The following is an 18084-nucleotide window of genomic DNA, read 5'->3' on the forward strand; positions in this document are numbered from 1 at the left end:
GTCCTCATCTATATACTGTAAAAAACTCATCATACAGCACATTTAGTCCATAAAATAAATTGCTAGTAAATAAATTACTGGTATGGACGATAAACCCGCACCATACATTTAAATAAAAGTAAAGGTGTGGACGATAAACCCGCACCACCCTTTTAAATAAATGTAAATGTGCGGTAAAATAAATTCATAAATTAAATTGCTTGCTGTATGAACGTTAATCCCGCACCATACTTTAAATAAAATTAAATGTGCGGTAAAGTAAATTGTGCCTGTATGGGCACTAATTCTGCTCCATACTTTTAAATGAAAGTAAAGGCGTGGACGATAAACCCGCACCACCCTTTTAAATAAATGTAAATGTGCGGTAAATTAAATGCATAAATTAAATTGCTTGCTGTATGGACGTTAATCCCGCACCATACTTTAAATAAAATTAAATGTGGGGTTAAAAACCACCACTGAACAAGATAAGGAAAGTGTTAGTATTAGTAACGGTCTCCCACTGATAATATGTTTAGTATTACCAATGGTCCATTTTTGTTAATGGTTAGTAATAGAAAAGCATATAAATATAATATGAAATAATAGAGAAGATAAGGGAGCAGAGACCTTATCGCTTACTTTAGGGTCAGTGCCCTTGGCTGAGTGATCTTTTTTTTTTTTTTTTTTTTAATTTTAAAAATATATTTATTTATTATTCTTTCTTTCGGTGGGTTTGCTTTTCTTATTGAAAGATGCTTCAGCACTTTAGCATTTTTTTTTTTTTTCGGTGGGTTTGCTTTTCTTTATCGGTGGGTGCTGCTCATCATTGTGGCCGTCATCAGGGGTCTGTCAAAGTTGCCTCTGCATTTACACTGTTTTATTCTCTGTCCTTGCCGACTGGAGAAAACCTCATCATCATCCGCTGATCCAAAACATGTGAAGGCTGGTGTGTGGTATAACTCGCAACCTTTTCAATATCCAGAACATCAAGCTTGTCGAACAAGGCCAAAACCTGCACAGCACTTAAGGTATATAGTACATGTGGGTCATGCCCAATGTTACCACCAAACCCACCTGAGTCATCTTGACGTGCAGCTTCCCAAGAAGATCAAGAGCAGTCAAACCCCAATATGCCCCATTCATTCTTATATGCTCCATCACCACGGACTCAAAAGAATCCTTCTTCTTTTCGACTAATACAATGAACTGAACATGTTTCTGACTTGCCAGCTCCCCCATCGCACTTTACTGGGTTCTCAAGATTTTCTTTTGCTGGTTCACAATACGATCTTGACGGTCAAGGCCTTCTCGAGGAACTTCCATGTGATGGGCACGTGATTGGCCCAGCAGATGTGAGAGACGAGGAGGTGCGCGAGCTCGACGGAGGGCAAGGCCACGCCGGCCGAGTTGAGGCTGTTGCTGTGCTGAACCGCCCAGAGGAGCGGGTCGCTGTTCTTGTCCTAAGCGGACTTGGTGAGCTGGAGCACCGTGTCCCATAGATGGCTCGGTTGCTGTACGGACAGGATTTATGTTGTTTCTGGGTTTTCAAGAAAAGCTCTGCTGCGGTGTGGATGAGAGAGCAGAGGAAGGTGAGATGGGTTGGGTCTCTGAATTTAGAGATAGAGAAATCATGCTGATAATGTGTTATAAATCTAGTAAGAAAATGGAGAGAGAATTGGGATAGAGAGAAATTGGAGAAAACTGATTTCTCATTCATTGAGAGTTTGTTCTTCACATTATTTCTGTGTGTTTTCTCAATCTCATTGTGTATTTACAAGTATGGGAGGGAGCCTTATTTATAGGCATTTTGGGGGCATTTTGGGGACTCCACTTTTACAACAGTTAAAAAAAATTATAAAAAAAAAAAAAGGAAAGAGAAAGTGGGGTGTTGGGGTAGAGTGGAGCAATAGGCTAAGTTGGACTTAGTTGCTGGTTCTTGGGCTGTTGGGCTTCGTGCTTCAAATGTTGGTGAGCTCACGCTTGCACCCAAAATCCATCTTTGGACACCCATGCTAAAATTTGAATAAATTTATAGTTTTCTCTGGACATCAATAGAAGGATATTACCAAAATATTCCAACTACAATCGCTTCGGATCGGCACACAAAATTTGAGCAGCCTGTGACTTCTGTCTTGATTTTGTGATCATTTGAGTTGGTGGCTTGTGTTGGATTTACCCCCATCAGTCACTGGAATATCTAAAGAATCAACAGGTTAGTAAGAGTCCAATATCAGAATTTGACAAACTAAAATACAATATATAATGAATGTTTTCATTACTAATATAAAATGAGTTTTTTTATTTAAATTCTACAATTCTCTTTGTTCAACCTATATTCTAAGTTCATCCCGACTTCTAATTCAAATTTTCGCAATTTCTAAGAAAACTCCACTATCTTTCCAAACTAACCACTCACAGTAGAAATTTTTTTTTAAACAAATAAATAAATAAATATAAATAATAATAAAAAACTCATCAACTCCACACGCCGCTATCTTACCCCTCACCACTCTAAGTTCACATCAACCTCACGTTACTTAAAGAGATAAAAAAAATTAAAAAATTAAAAAACTATTGTCAAATGTGTAACAACATTATTTTATTATTATTATTATGTTTTTAATTTTAAGAATGAACTAGGAGATTTTGATAGAGAAATGTTGACAGTTAAATTGATATGTAAGTTACCATCATTAAACACTAGCCCCTTGACACATGCTCATGCATGTGCCAATTGGTTTTTTTTTTTCTTTTTTATTTTATTTTTAGAATTAATAAAAGATAATAGGGTAGTTATGTTCCATAAAAGTAGGACCTATTATCTTATTTTGTTTTTAATTTTAATTTTTTTAATATTAAAAAATGTGAATTTACCATATTATCCTCATTTAATTAATAATTTCAATTCTTAATGTTTGAATTAACAAAGGGCATTTTCTGGTATTTTGAATGTTTCACCATTCTCTGCCTTTTGCTTTATATATATATAGATAGATGAAGAGTGGGGGTATGTAGGATGTGTGTATACTAAGGTTAGTAATAAGTTGGATGACCTTTTTTGTCTTTTTACACAATAAAACTTAAGAGCTTAATAATTTAAGTATTAGGATGAATAAAGAAAGGTGTAGGGTTTAAATAGAAAAACTCTATAAAATTCCACACCTGCTAAGCTTTGTAGGTCCTTAAAAATTGTTGTTAATCATAGTGAACCAATGATTTGTCTCTTTGATCGGGCCTGAATTTCACATACGTAAAAGTTGGTCTATAATTGCAGACCTAAAAAGGAAACAAATTTGTGCACTTGTTTTTCTTAAGATTTAAATATACATAGTGGAATTTATTACCTGTAGAAATTGGAGTGCTTTTGAATACCTACACAACACGAGCAAACAACAACTTTACTCACTCTTTCAATAAAGAATCAATCCTATAAAACTGTTAGAGAGGGAGAGGATATAGAATTAACTAATAATTTGAAAGGAAAAAAAAAAGTAGTTCTCATGAATTACTATACCCTAATATAATATCTGTGCATTATCTCCAAAAAAAAAAAAAAAAAAAAGCAACTGGTGGAAAGGGCCAAGGGGACTCAAGTACCTGGACTCTGTTTGCTCCCATTACAAAAAATGTTCCTTCAGGTAAGGCAAAGCCACCCACCTCCAAATTATGCCCAAATAACAACAGACCCTGCAGAAGCAACATCATAGACAAGGAGTAAACTCATGAGAAAAAAGAACAACAGAGGCTAGGGAGTTGCTTGTACTAATTATAATTAGAACGATATAATAATATTAATTCCACACCTGTAGGCTGTAGGCTGTAGGCTGTAGGCTGTAGGGAATGGACACCTTTTCTTCAATGGTGATGATGTGTAGCATATATAGCTTCAATCAACTCTCCACACCAACACCAGTCTCAAGGAAAAACGCAACTGACTTGAGTTGAATGCCAAAGGAAAAGAAAATGTGATATTATATATATGGAAGAAAAGAGTTTTATTCTTTTTAGAGAAAGAAAAAAGAATGACACCTTTAGAAGCAGAGTCACTGACTTGAGTTTAATCATTTTCTCGACCACAATTCGCCCACTTTCAACTATTTCTCATTTCAAGATGATACTTTCTCAGACTATATTGAATTTGGCAGCTGCCACCGTACCCAGTCAACTAGAGATTTAAACATAAATATTAGAAATCATTATGTCGTAACGGGGAAAGAATTAGGATCATTATGTCATAACATTCACTGTATGTTATGAAAAAAAGAAGAAAAAAGAAACATAACAAATAATTAAGTTAAATGTACAGTTGATTTAAGAGCCAAAAACAATAAAAGGAAAAGGAAAAACATACCATATATTTGTGGAATATGAGAAATCTTGGGCCACTCTGAGCCGCTCTCCTTGTTGCATCTCTCTTTTAGAAGGGGACAATCCAAAATGAATATGCGTTTTAATTTGGTGAGACATTGCATAGCTTCTAGTGTAGGTAGATACATCATATTCTTGCAAAGATGTATATACAGGTACTCAAGAGATGTAAGGTTTCTCAACCACTCTGGAAGAGCCTCCATTCCGTCAAAGCATTGCACTTCAAGACATGTTAGAGAAGTCAAGTGTTGAATTTGCTCGGGCAGAGACTTGAGCTTAGGCCAACCCCATAACTTCAATGTTTCAAGTTGTGATGTAACCTGAAAAGCAGGGAATGAATCAAGCTCCTTCCAAAAGCCACCGATTTCCAATGTCTTCAAGTGGGTGAGGCAGGATGTTATTGCTAACCCATTGGGTAGACTTTTCAATCCATCGCAAGAAAATATCCCCAATTCATGGAGGTTTGTGAGGTTGTCTAAACTTGTAATAGATTCTACATTCGGCAACTTGCTTATTATCAACACCTCAAGAGAAGAACATGATTCTAGCCCTATTGGCAGACTTGTCAATCCATGGGAATCTTTAATTCTCAATTCACGAAGGCATGTGAAGCCGAGTAAACTTGGAACAAACTTTGGTCTCCTGTTGCAACGAAATATAGACAACTTCCGGAGGGATGGGAGGCTGTGAATCAAAGCGGATGTTAGCATATCACAATTTGATATTGCCAACTCCTGAAGAGAGGTATAATAATCTAACCCACTCGGTAGACTTGACAACTCCTGACAGCCTGTAATCTTTAATTCACAGAGGGATGAGAGGGGCTGTGTAACTGGAATCAACTCTAGACTACCGCAATCTTCCACAATCAGGTTCTTAAGAGATGTTGTGAGTAGCCCATCAGGAAAATAAGCAAGAATAGGACACTTGGAAATACGCACTGACTCAAGAAGTGCGCAAGAGCCAACTACATCAAGAGCAATACAAGTTAGCTCCTGACAATCTTTTATCTCCAAGTATGCAAGATTCTTGTTGTTTTTAAGCATCCCTTCTGGCAGAGAAACAAGTCCGCTTATGTTCCTTATTGCGAGCGAAGTAAGAGTGGTCAGCTTATTGCTTATGTTTGCTATTGGCATGCCGCTACCCATGGAATCTATCTCCAACGTCTTGAGAGATGGGAAATGGCTAGGAGCACTTCTCAATTTATCACAATTCCTCAAAACCAGCTCCTCGAGACAAGGAAAGACCACGATCCCACTTTCTGGCCATTCAGTTAGGTTCCTAGCATTGTAAATCTTTAACCTTTTCAATACAGGAAACGAACTACTCATGATCCATGATGGACATTTATCACCCATGAAGTTGAAAAATTGTAAAAATTCCAGTTTACTAGGGTGTGGTTGAAGGCCTTCTAGTACCTCTTCATCATTGGTGATGCTTGACCTATCCTCTGCCCACTGAAACTTTAACTTGCTTATGTTTGTCTTCTTCACTAATTTTGCTTTCTTGGCTTCTTCTCCATCTCTCACGTGCTCTAGATTATAGATAGTTAATCTGCCTTTTAACAAGTTTAAGCCAGCCAGCTCCTCTATTCCACGACCTGTCTCCTTACCCACGATGAAATATTTTAATGTTCGGAGATTAGTCAATCGCCCTATCCTTGCTGGAAATTTCATACCATACGGATAAAAATAAATATGTCTCAAGTTTATCAAATTTTGCAGTTCTTTTGGAAACTCTTCAAGCTCGACCTCTTTCATTCTTAATGTTTGTAGATTATAAAGCTTTCCAATGGATTTGGGGAGTGCTTTGATCTTTGTATAGGAAACATCCAGATACCTCAAGTGTTTCAACTTTCCAATTGCAATTGGCAACTCCTTCATATAAGTTTGATATAAATTTAAGACACGCAAACCTCTAAAGTTTGGTAAGATATCACCAAGAACTTCAACATTCAAGAAAAGTGAGCGCAATTTATGAGCACCTCTTTCTGGAACTCCATGTAGCACTGAGGTAGGAATATGTGCCATATGTCGAGTCTCATTGGAGTCATTACTCTTCGTTTTTGACACAAGTTCTGCGAGATCATGCACAAGGTCGTGCATTTTGCAACTTGTAATATTACCATACCAATCCTTTTCAACGTCTTGAAAGAAAGAGTTGTTCAATAGAATATTAAAATATTCATTTCCTATATCCTCCATCTCTAGATTACGTCTGTTGGGAGGAGAAGGGTAAAGCAATCCTTGAGCCATCCAAAGTTGGATCAAGTCATCCTTTTCAATTTCGAAATCTTTGACAAACATTGAGCAATATGCAAAACATTGTTTCAAATATGGTGATTTCAATTTATCAAAACTCAACTTCAAAACCGACAAGATTCTTTCTTCTCCTTCTGGTAAATCCCATATTCTACTTTCTAGAATTGACCGACATCCATCAATATCTTGAGAACGCATCATATTTCCCAAAACCTAGTGTACATGAGTTTGAATTTGTATTAAATGATAATAATGAGGTAAATTAACAATAATAACATTATAAAACGGATCCTTAAAATAGTCATCATGCACCCCTCACTTAAAATATTCTCAGCATATGCAATCAGTAATCCTATTAGGTCAGTTTAGTACTTAATTAATATAAAGCTACCATAAAATTTCAATATATTTGTTCCATATACAAAAGAAAAAAAATGATATAGATCTAATACTAATGCATGCATAAATCATGAAATTTCACTTAGAACCCCTGAATTTTAGCATAATTACAGCTAGAGCCACATGTTTCATTTATTGCAATCACACCCCCTAAATCTAATTAGATTAAAGAAAAAACCCCCAACAAAATCAGGCACTACCCCCAACCAAACCCTTCAGCCACAACCCCATCCAAGCCCATCCTCAATCCATCCCCAACTAACCTCCCCGACCAAAAATCCCACCCAACCACCCCGGCGCACCACCAAGCTCTTGTGGGTTAGAGGTTTATAAATGAAGAACAGAAAAGAACAAGAAGAAAAAAGTACTTCAACACATACCTTTGCCACTAATGGTACACCTGCACACTTTTTGGCAATCTCCCTTCCGATTCTCTCTTGATCTTCAGTCAAAACAACACTCGCATCTAGAAACGCTTTATACTTCAATATGCACCAGCATTGATCCTCCGATAATTTTCCCAGAACACATGTAGGAAGTGTTTGTACAATTGATGAAACACTCACATTGCGAGTAGTGACAAGGATTTTGCTTGCTTTAGTGCTTGTAGCATTCAACAAGCAACTCATCAAATCGTCCCATTTGCTACGATCGTCGTTCCAAACATCGTCAAGCACGAGAAGATATGTCTTCCCTTTCAAATCTTCTTGCAGGTTTTCACATATTGTTGCTTTACCCTTTATCCCAGCTTTCTCTGGTTTAAGACATTCCAAGATCTCGCTTAAAATCTTTTTGACTTCAAAAGGAGTAGATACACATACCCATATTTTTTGATCGAAGTGTCTACCTATCTCAGGATCATTATATACAGATTTAGCCAAAGTTGTCTTGCCCAAGCCTCCCATCGCCACAATGGCCATAACAGAAAGACAATTGTCTTGGTTCTTGCCAGAGTTGATCAGGGTTGTAACTATGTCCGACGCAACCTCCTTCCTTCCAACAATGTACTTTTCATCTTGATCAAAGTTTGAGACGGTTTCCCTGTCAAGTCCTCCAATATCATGAGATGTTGCATTGACCAGTGTTGACCTATCAACCAGTCCAATACTAGCTGCCTCATTCTTCAGGTTTGCCAAAGATGCATTGATGTTTTTAATTTTATGTGCCATTTTGCGACGAAATGCAATGGGATTGTGGCGTGAAAAGAAGTTGAGCACCTTGTTCTTGATCTGATTTTGGATCTCCACTTTCCGCCGGAGAAGTTCATATTCATATTCATCCAACACATCATCTGCTTCATGAGCTATGCCTTCCAGATCCTTCACCCACATCTCCACCCTCTCACCCCGAACTTGTAAATGTTGTGCATCTCTGAGCATAGCTTCCAACTTGAATAATGAGTCTCGTAGAGTTGTTAGCTCTCCTTTGAATCCCCAGAGAAGACTGAGTTCTTGCTCTGCAAGTGAAGCCACCCTCGTCAGAATTCCCTCAGCACCAAAAGTAAGAAACTCTGCAGCCATATTTTCTTTCAGTGTTGCTCAAGACAGAGAGCAGAATGCTTAGTTTGGGTTAGAAAAGTAGAGCAAAATTGAGGACGCAATGTATCTTTGAGAAGGTTGTGAGGGATTTGTAGACAAGAAGGTGCGCATATGGCTGGCGTAAAAAGATATAATAATTGAAGAGAGCATCAAGTGCTGTCGGTTGGATTATCGGGGTTGTTTGGAATACTTTTGAAAAAATAATAATGAGAATCGGCACCAAGTCATTCTTTATCCCGCTCCAGTCCAAAACCAAAAAGTCACAAGAAATTAAAAAATTTATAATGGCGACGTGGTGGGGACCTCGGATTTGATGAGACATTAGGCTACTGTTAATTACTTTTCTTGTGTCCGTAGACGCTTTTTGATTAATCGATGACATTGTCGTTGTTGAGAAATAATCAAAGAAAGTTGTTAATAGCTCATCAAATTTGCACGTCATTAGGTTCCATGAGGAGCGCTTGCCCTTAAACGATTATTAAAAGATGCTAAGTGCTTAATAATCTTTTTGAAGCAGTCAAAGTTGGACAAACATTATTTTAACTCTATGTTCAAGAGGGCCTGGGACAATTATTTTGAATTTTGATTCTTGAATAAAATTTTAATGCAAAGTCCTTTATAATGAATACACGTCAACGTAGGAAATAAAGCAATGTTATGTTACAAATTGAAACGAAACAAAATTATAAGACAGTGTTTTAGTTATAAATACAGTGGCATATAGTAAGTATTACGCTACAAAACTATAAGTTATAAGTAGAGAATCCGAATTTTTTCCAACTGAATTATTTGTTAACACGAAAATCGAACTTGGAATCTTTATCCTTTACCTCAATTGGGTCTAATTTAATGCTTATTCAATGGTGAAAACACTTCTTGCTACTATAATAATACTACTACATTTGAGCCAAGACTCAAGTCTTAGGCTATCTTCAGTCATAGGGCTAAATATCGTCTAGGGCTAAATATTTAGCCTCCAAAATATTAATTTTTTAAAGATAGTATAGGGCTAAATTTTTTCATCTCCAGCCATGCAAGGCAATATTTTAGGGTCCTTTATATTTTATTATTTTGAGAAAAACTATGGTACAACACTCATGCATTCCACAACTATGTATTGTTTAATTTAATTAAACTACTATTTAGAGACAATATTCCATGACCAATAATTTTTTTTAATTTTTTTTAAACAACACTTGAAAACATTTAAAAAGGTGACCACATTTATTTATTATTATTTTTTAAAAGGATGAGTTTCAATGGTCTGACCTCCAACGATCATGACTAGTAATTTTTTATAATTTTTTTACAAATTGAAAATATTTGAAAAGGTGATCACATTTTTTTTTAAAAAAAAGTTGGGTTTCAATAGTCTGACTTCCAATGGTCATGACCAATAATTTTTTTAAATAAATGTTTCTTAAACAACACGAATTGAAAACATTTAAAAAGGCTTTTAAAAATATATCGATGAAGTCATCACTTTTATTGTTGGCTGTTGGATATGAATTTGCACGAGATAATTCGTGTTGTTGCCCACACTTAATAATTTATCTTCTTCAAAAGCACACACCTGAACCCTAAAGCTGGGCCAAATATGGCCCAGTTGGAGGGCAAAATGGCTAAATTTGGCCAAAATTTTATTTAGCCCATGACTGGAGATGAGTTTCGCATTATTTTAGAGCTATATTTGGGATATATAGGGCTAAATGTAATCCAGGACTAAATATTTAGCCCTCTAAAATATTAATTTTTTAAAAATAATGTAGGGTTAAATTGAGATACTTAAATACAAATCGAATCTAAATTCAAAAACTAATAAAACAATTAATCCCAATAATAATTTAGGAGAGCGCCAAGTGCTGTCGGTTGGGCTACTAATCCCACGATGATTGTGTGGAATTATTGCATGTAATAATTGTGTGTGGAATACTTTTGAAAAAAAAATTAAAATTGTGCATGGAATAATTGTGGATAGATATCCTTGTGCTTAGATTCTGGATGAGGTTGTGGACGGGCTTAAAATGAAAGGATGGTATAGTTGTTTTGTCCATTTGTGATTAACAAATTTTCTTTGTATATTGTCACCCAAATACATAAACTAAATGCAAGGGACTTGTATTATAACTGGTTAAAAATATTTATTCATAAATTGAAGGTATTAAGTTTAATTACACTTTTTTTTAGAATTGCTTTTTATTAAAAAAAAAAATACATGAACTAAATGAACCGTTTATCACGAGAATCTTAATTATTATCAAATTCCAGATTTTTACAGGAAACTTACATTGTGAATTTACTTTAACCACCAGGACCTGCAACTAAATATAATCCCATCCCAATTCCAAACAATCAATTTCACATCTGTAAAATTTTCTCGTTATGGCCCTCAATTTCACTAATTATGCGTATTATCTCAAAATTTACAACGAACAAATAAATTCCACCGGGGGTGTCCGAATGACTAAGCAGTACAGGAACAGAAATAGAAAAGCTTATATGTGATTGCCATTTCAAGTTGCAACTGTTGTTACTCTGCCTTCCTCTCAATCTCTTCCAGTGCTTCCCACAATTTTGTCTCCTCAAAGTCTCTTCAATAACGAAGGCCACTACTGGCATTCCAGCTGCTACTCCAGCTTTCACCCCTGAAACAGAATCCTTAACAACCAAAAACAGAACACAGATGAGTGCAAGGCATATCAAAAACTTACTGGAGAATGCTGTTGTTAGTATTGCAAAGCACACAGTTCTGAGAGCCGAACCTCAAATGCGAAAGGGTCAGGAAATGGTTTCGCTCCATCACATTCATCTCCAACAACAACAAATTCAAAGAAATTCAAGAGCTCCACCATTTGGCCTTGGAGCATTTGTCCCTGCAGTCTGTATCAAGCCTTGATTTTCAATCCATTGGTGCAACTTGTGGAGGTCCTTAACAGGTTCTACTTGTTCAGATGCCAATCTGATCTCATTGGATGAGAGAAAATGAAACAGATGAAGCATTTTTTTCTTTCAGAAAACTATTGGAACACTCTGAGTATATAATTGAAAAGCATTTTTTTTCTTTCCAAAAACTGACAAGAAAAGACGACCCCCTGTTATTAATACCACATTATGTCCAAATCAATAGGGTGTGTGATTAATCTAAAACGTCACAAATTTTGTCTAGCTTAAAACAAAATAAAAAAGCTTCTGATTTTGTTGCATAGCAGTTTACTTGAGTTGCACATTCTAAAACAAGAAATTCTTAGCAATCTGATGTGTAACATAAATACGAAATACATAAAAAATTAAAAATAAGAATAAAAAGAGTTGATTTTTTCACTTCTCTTTTGTTCACTTGGATGCTGATTCTTGGATTACACTTATAAAAACCAAAAGGTAAGTGGACAAAAACAGAGTGCGAAAATCAGCAGCCAAAAAAAGGGAAAGAGAGTGGAGCAATAAGATAGGATGCTGGTTCTTGGGTTGTTGGGCTTGGTGCTTTAAATGTTAGGAAGCTCACATTTGTATCCAAAATCCATCTTTGGACACCCATGTTAAATTTTAAATAAATTTTTAGTTTTCTTTGGACACAGAATTTGACAAATTAAAATACAATATATAATGAATGTTTTCATTACTAATATAAAAATTTCCACTTGTTAGGGTTTGTAGGTTCCTTAAAAATTAGTGTTGGTCATAGTGGACCGGTGATCTGTCTCTTTGATCGGGCCTGAATTTCACATACGTAAAAGATGTTCTATAATAGCAAGCCCAAAGAGGAAACAAATTTGTGTACTCTTTTTCCTTAAGATTTAAAAATACAGAGTGGAATGTATACCTGTAGAAATTGGAGAGCTTTTGAATACCTTCACAACACAAGAGAAACCAACAACCTTACTTTTTCCAGAAAGAATCAATCCTATAAAGCTGTTAGAAAGCTAATATAATATCTGAGCATCATCTTCAAAACAGAAAACCATCTGGTGGAAAGTACCTGGACTCTGTTTGCTCCCATTACAAAAAATGTTCCTTCAGGTAACAAATAAAAAACCCACCTCCAAATTATGCCAAAATAACAATAGACCCTACCTGCAGAAGCAACATCATAGACAGAGAGTAAACTCATGAGAAAAAAGAACAACAGAGGCTAGGGAGTTGCTTGTATCAAATACTAATTATAAATACGACATAATAATATGAATTCCACACCTGTAGGCTGTAGGCTGTAGGCTGTAGGGAAGGGAGACCTTTTCTTCAATCAACTCTCCACACCAGCACTTGTCTCAAGGAAAAAAGCAACTGACTTGAGTTGAATGCCAGAGGAAAAGAAAATGTGATATATGGGAGAAAAGAGTTTTATTCTTTTTAGAGAATGAAAAAAGAATGATACCTTTAGAAGCAGAGTCACTCAGTGACTTGAGTTGAGGATCATTTTCTCAACAACAATTCACACCACTTTCAACTATTTCGCATTTCAGGATGATACTTTCTCAGACTATTGAATCTGGTAGCTACAACCGTACGTGGTCAACTAGAGATTTAAACATAAATATTAGAAATCATTATTTCGTAAAGGGGAAAGAATTAGAAAGTAATTAAGTTCAATGAAATGTAGGTGAAGAAAATAGAATGCATAGTTGATTTAAGAGCCAAAAATAATAAAAGCAAAAAGAAAAACATACCATATATTCTTGGAATACGAGAAATCTTAGGCCATTCTGAGCCGCTCTTCTTGTTGCATCTCTCTTTTAGAAGGGGACAATGCAAAATCCATATGCGTTCTAATTTGGTGAGGCATTGCATAGCTTCGAGTGTAGGTAGATACATCATATTCTTGCAATAATATATATCCAAGTACTTAAGAGATGTAAGGTTTCTCAACCACTCTGGAAGAGCCTCCATTCCGTCAAAGGATTCCACTTTGAAAAATGTTAGAGAAGTGAAGTGTTGAATTTGTTCAGGCAGAGACTTGAGTTTAGGCCAACCCCATAACTTTAATGTTTTAAGTTGTGATGTAACCTGAAAAGCAGGGAATGAATCGAGCTCCTTCCAAAAGCCACCGATTTCCAATGTCTTCAAGTGGTTGAGGCAGGATGTTATTGCTAATCCACTGGGTAGACTTTTCAATCCATCGCAAGAAAATATCCCCAATTCCTGGAGGTTTGTGAGGTTGTCTAAACTTGTAATAGATTCTACATTCGGCAACTTGCTTATTCTCAACACCTCAAGACAAGAACATGATTCTAGCCTTATTGGCAGACTTGTCAATCCATGGGAATCTTCGATTCTCAATTCACGAAGGCATGTAAAGCCGAGTAAACTTGGAACAGACTCTGGACTCATGCTGCAACCAAATATTGACAACTTCCGGAGGGATGGGAGGCTGTGAATCAAAGCGGATGTTAGCATATCACAATTTGATATTGCCAACTCCTGAAGAGAGGTATAATAATCTAACCCACTCGGTAGACTTGACAACTCCTGACAGCCTGTAATCTCTAATTTGCAGAGGGATGGGAGGGCCTGTGTAACTGGAAGCAACTGTAGACCATTGCAATCTTGTACAACCAGTTTCTTAAGAGATGTTGTGAGTAGCCCATCCGGCAAATAAGCAAGAATAGGACAATTGGAAATACGCACTGAATCAAGAAGTGCGCAAGAGCCAACTACATCAGGAGAAGCAATACGAGTTAGCTCTTGACAATCTTCTATCTCCAAGTATGTAAGATTCTTGTTGTTTTTTAGCATCCCTTCTGGCAGAGAAACAAGTCCGCTTATCTTCCTTATTGTGAGCGAAGTAAGAGTGGTCAGCTTATTGCTTATGTTTGCTATTGGCATGCCGCTACCCATGGAATGTATCTTCAACGTCTTGAGAGATGGGAAATGGCTAGGAGCACTTCTCAATTTATCACAATTCCTCAAAACCAGCTCCTCGAGGCAAGGAAAGACCACTATCCCACTTTCTAGCCATTCAGTTAGGTTCCTAGCGTTGTAAATCTTTAACCTTTTCAATACAGGAAACGAACTACTCATGATCCATGATGGACATTTATCGCCCATGAAGTTGAAAAGTTGTAAAAATTCTAGTTTACTAGGGTGTGGTTGAAGGCCTTCTAGTACCTCTTCATCATTGGTGATGCTTGACCTATCCTCTGCCCACTGAAACTTTAACTTGCTTATGTTTGTCTTCTTCACTAATTTTGCTTTCTTGGCTTCTTCTCCATCTCTCATGTGCTCTAGATTACTGATATATAATTGGCCTTTTAACAGGTTTAAGCCAGCCAGCTCCTCTATTCCACGACCTGTCTCCTTACCCACAATGAAATATTGTAATGTTCGGAGATTGGTCAATCGCCCCATTCCTGCGGGAAATTTCATATCATACGGATAAAAATAAATATGTCTCAAGTTTATCAAATTTTGCAGTTCTTTTGGAAACTCTTCAAGCTCGACCCCTTCCATTCTTAATGTTTGTAGATTATAAAGCTTTCCAACGGATTTGGGGAGTGCTTTGATATTTGTATAGGAAACATCCAGATACCTCAAGTGTTTCAACTTTCCAATAGCAATTGGCAACTCCTTAATATCAGCTTGATATAAATTTAAGACACGCAAACCTCTAAAATTCGGTAAGATATCACCAAGAACTTCAACATTCAAGAAAAGTGAGCGCAATTTATGAGCACTTCTTTCTGGAACTCCTTGCAGCACTGAGGTAGGAATATGTGTCATATGTCGAGTCTCATTGGAGTTATTGCTCTTCCGTTTTGACACATGTTCTGCGAGATCATGCACAAGGTCGTGCATTTTGCAACTTGTAATATTACCATACCAATCCTTTTCAACGTCTTGAAAGAAAGAGTTGTTCAATAGAATATTAAAATATTCATTTCCTATATCCTCCATCTCTAGATTACGTCTGTTGGGAGGAGAAGGGTAAAGCAATCCTTGAGCCATCCAAAGGTTGATCAAGTCATCCTTTTGAATTTGGAAATCTTTGACAAACATTGAGCAATATGCAAAACATTGTTTCAAATATGGTGATTTCAATTTATCAAAACTCAACTTCAAAACTGACAAGATTCTTTCTTCTCCTTCTGGTAAATCCCATATTCTACTTTCTAGAATTGACCGCCATCCATCAATATCTTGAGAACGCATCATATTTCCCAAAACCTAGTGTACATGAGTTTGAATTTGTATTAAATGATAATGAGGTAAATTAACAATAATAACATTATAAAACGGATCCTTAAAATAGTCATCATGCACCCCTCACTTAAAATATTCTCAGCATATGCAATCAGTAATCCTATTCGGTCAGTTTAGTACATAATTAATATAAAGCTACCATAAAATTTCAATATATTTGTTCCATATACAAAAGAAAAAAATGATATAGATCTAATACTAATGCATGCATAAATCATGAAATTTCACTTAGAACCCCTGAATTTTAGCATAATTACAGCTAGAGCCACATGTTTCATTTATTGCAATCACACCCCCTAAATCTAATTAGATTAAAGAAAAAACCCCCAACAAAATCAGGCACTACCCCCAACCAAACCCTTCAGCCACAACCCCATCCAAGCCCATCCTCAATCCATCCCCAACTAACCTCCCCCACCAAAAATCCCACCCAACCACCCCGGCGCACCACCAAGCTCTTGTGGGTTAGAGGTTTATAAATGAAGAACAGAAAAGAACAAGAAGAATGCATGCAAAAAGTACTTCAACACATACCTTTGCCACTAATGGTACACCTGCACACTTTTTGGCAATCTCCCTTCCAATTCTCTCTTGATCTTCAGTCAAAACAACACTCGTATCTAAAAACGCTTTATACTTCAATATGCACCAGCATTGATCCTCCGATAATTTTCCCAGAACACATGTAGGAAGTGTTTGTACAATTGATGAAACACTCACATTGCGAGTAGTGACAAGGATTTTGCTTGCTTTAGTGCTTGTAGCATTCAACAAGCAACTCATCAAATCGTCCCATTTGTTACGATCGTCGTTCCAAACATCGTCAAGCACGAGAAGATATGTCTTCCCTTTCAAATCTTCTTGCAGGTTTTCACATATTGTTGCTTTACCCTTTATCCCAGCTTTCTCTGGTTTAAGACATTCCAAGATCTCGCTTAAAATCTTTTTGACTTCAAAAGGAGTAGATACACATACCCATATTTTTTGATCGAAGTGTCTACCTATCTCAGGATCATTATATACAGATTTAGCCAAAGTTGTCTTGCCCAAGCCTCCCATCCCCACAATGGCCATAACAGAAAGATAATTCTCTTGGTTCTTGCCAGAGTTGATCAGGGTTGTAACTATGTCCGACGCAACCTCCGTCCTTCCAACAATGTCCTTTTCATCTTGATCAAAGTTTGAGACGGTTTCCCTGTCAAGTCCTCCAATATCATGAGATGTTGCATTGACCAATGTTGACCTATCAACCAGTCCAATACTAGCTGCCTCATTCTTCAGGTTTGCCAAAGATGCATTGATGTTTTTAATTTTATGTGCCATTTTGAGACGAAATGCGATGGGATTGTGGCGTGAAAAGAAGTTGAGCACCTTTTTCTTGATCTGGTTTTGGATCTCCACTTTCCGCCGGAGAAGTTCATATTCATATTCGTCCAACACATCATCAGCTTCATGAGCTATGCCTTCCAGATCCTTCACCCACATCTCCACCCTCTCACCCCGAACTTGTAAATGTTGTGCATCTCTTAGCATAGCTTCCAACTTGGATAATGAGTCTCGTAGACTTGTTAGCTCTCCTTTGAATCCCCAGAGAAGACTGAGTTCTTGCTCTGCAAGTGAAGCAGCCCTCGTCAGAATTCCCTCAGCACCAAAAGTAAGAAACTCTGCAGCCATATTTTCTTTCAGTGTTGCTCAAAACAGAGAATGGAATGCTTAGTTTGGGTTAGAAAAGTAGAGTAAGATTGTATCTCTGAGAAGGTTGTGAGGGATTTTTGGACAGAAACGCGTGTGATTGGAGGAACTTATACAGAAATGTCATACGGCTGGCGTCAAAAGCTAACAATAATTTTATGGAATTATTGCATGTAATAAATGTGGATTGAATACTTTTAAAAAAATTATAAAAAAATTTGTGTATGGAATAATTGTGGATAGATATCACTCGGTACTTTAGATTCTGGATAAGGTTGTAATAGTTATTTTGTCCTTTCTTTTGTGATTAACGAATTTTCCTGGTATGCATGTCACCCAAATATATAAACAAAATGTAAAGAGTTTATAGCTCAACTGATTAAAATATTTACATGCATTTAAGATTCTAAGTTTGATTATTCCTTCCTCAATATCACTTTGTATAAAAATAAAAATAAAAATTAACAAAAATATTTAACTAAATGAACAATTCATCGTGATAATCTTAATTATTACCAAATCGTGAACTTTACAGGTAACTTACCTTGTGATTTACTTTAACCACCATGACCTGCAACTAAATATAATCTCATCCCACCTTGCTGCCTGCCAGTTCCAAACAATCAATTTCACATCTGTAAAATCGGTGC

The 18084-nt window shown here is 36.5% G+C and overlaps 2 protein-coding genes across 25 annotated transcripts; both read right to left on the reverse strand.

Moving 5' to 3' along the window:
• LOC18785927 (putative disease resistance protein RGA3) lies at positions 588-8694 on the reverse strand. Of its 5 annotated transcripts, XM_020557669.1 has the most exons (8): positions 7391-8694; positions 4334-6824; positions 4034-4147; positions 3786-3913; positions 3580-3669; positions 3327-3354; positions 3145-3217; positions 588-2179 (listed from the first exon to the last, which is right to left on the reverse strand). In XM_020557669.1, exons 1-3 carry the CDS (start codon positions 8528-8530, stop codon positions 4110-4112), a joined length of 3669 nt encoding a protein of 1222 aa, XP_020413258.1. In that variant the 5' UTR covers positions 8531-8694; the 3' UTR covers positions 588-2179; positions 3145-3217; positions 3327-3354; positions 3580-3669; positions 3786-3913; positions 4034-4109. The 5 variants fall into 5 exon arrangements, with proteins under 5 accessions (XP_020413258.1, XP_020413257.1, XP_020413254.1 ...); XM_020557668.1 differs by lacking the exon at positions 3145-3217 and having other exon boundaries at positions 588-2170; XM_020557665.1 differs by lacking the exon at positions 3145-3217.
• Positions 10771-18055, reverse strand: LOC18786296 (putative disease resistance protein RGA4). 20 transcript variants are annotated; one of them, XM_020556870.1, is made up of 8 exons: positions 16277-17612; positions 13213-15706; positions 12921-13061; positions 12740-12807; positions 12525-12619; positions 12369-12396; positions 11311-11507; positions 10774-11206 (listed from the first exon to the last, which is right to left on the reverse strand). In XM_020556870.1, exons 1-3 carry the CDS (start codon positions 17414-17416, stop codon positions 13042-13044), a joined length of 3654 nt encoding a protein of 1217 aa, XP_020412459.1. In that variant the 5' UTR covers positions 17417-17612; the 3' UTR covers positions 10774-11206; positions 11311-11507; positions 12369-12396; positions 12525-12619; positions 12740-12807; positions 12921-13041. The 20 variants fall into 20 exon arrangements, with proteins under 20 accessions (XP_020412462.1, XP_020412453.1, XP_020412459.1 ...); XM_020556872.1 differs by having other exon boundaries at positions 11311-11619; XM_020556871.1 differs by having other exon boundaries at positions 11311-11640.

This window comes from Prunus persica, chromosome G2 (genome assembly GCF_000346465.2).
Source record: "Prunus persica cultivar Lovell chromosome G2, Prunus_persica_NCBIv2, whole genome shotgun sequence".
NCBI lineage: Eukaryota > Viridiplantae > Streptophyta > Magnoliopsida > Rosales > Rosaceae > Prunus > Prunus persica.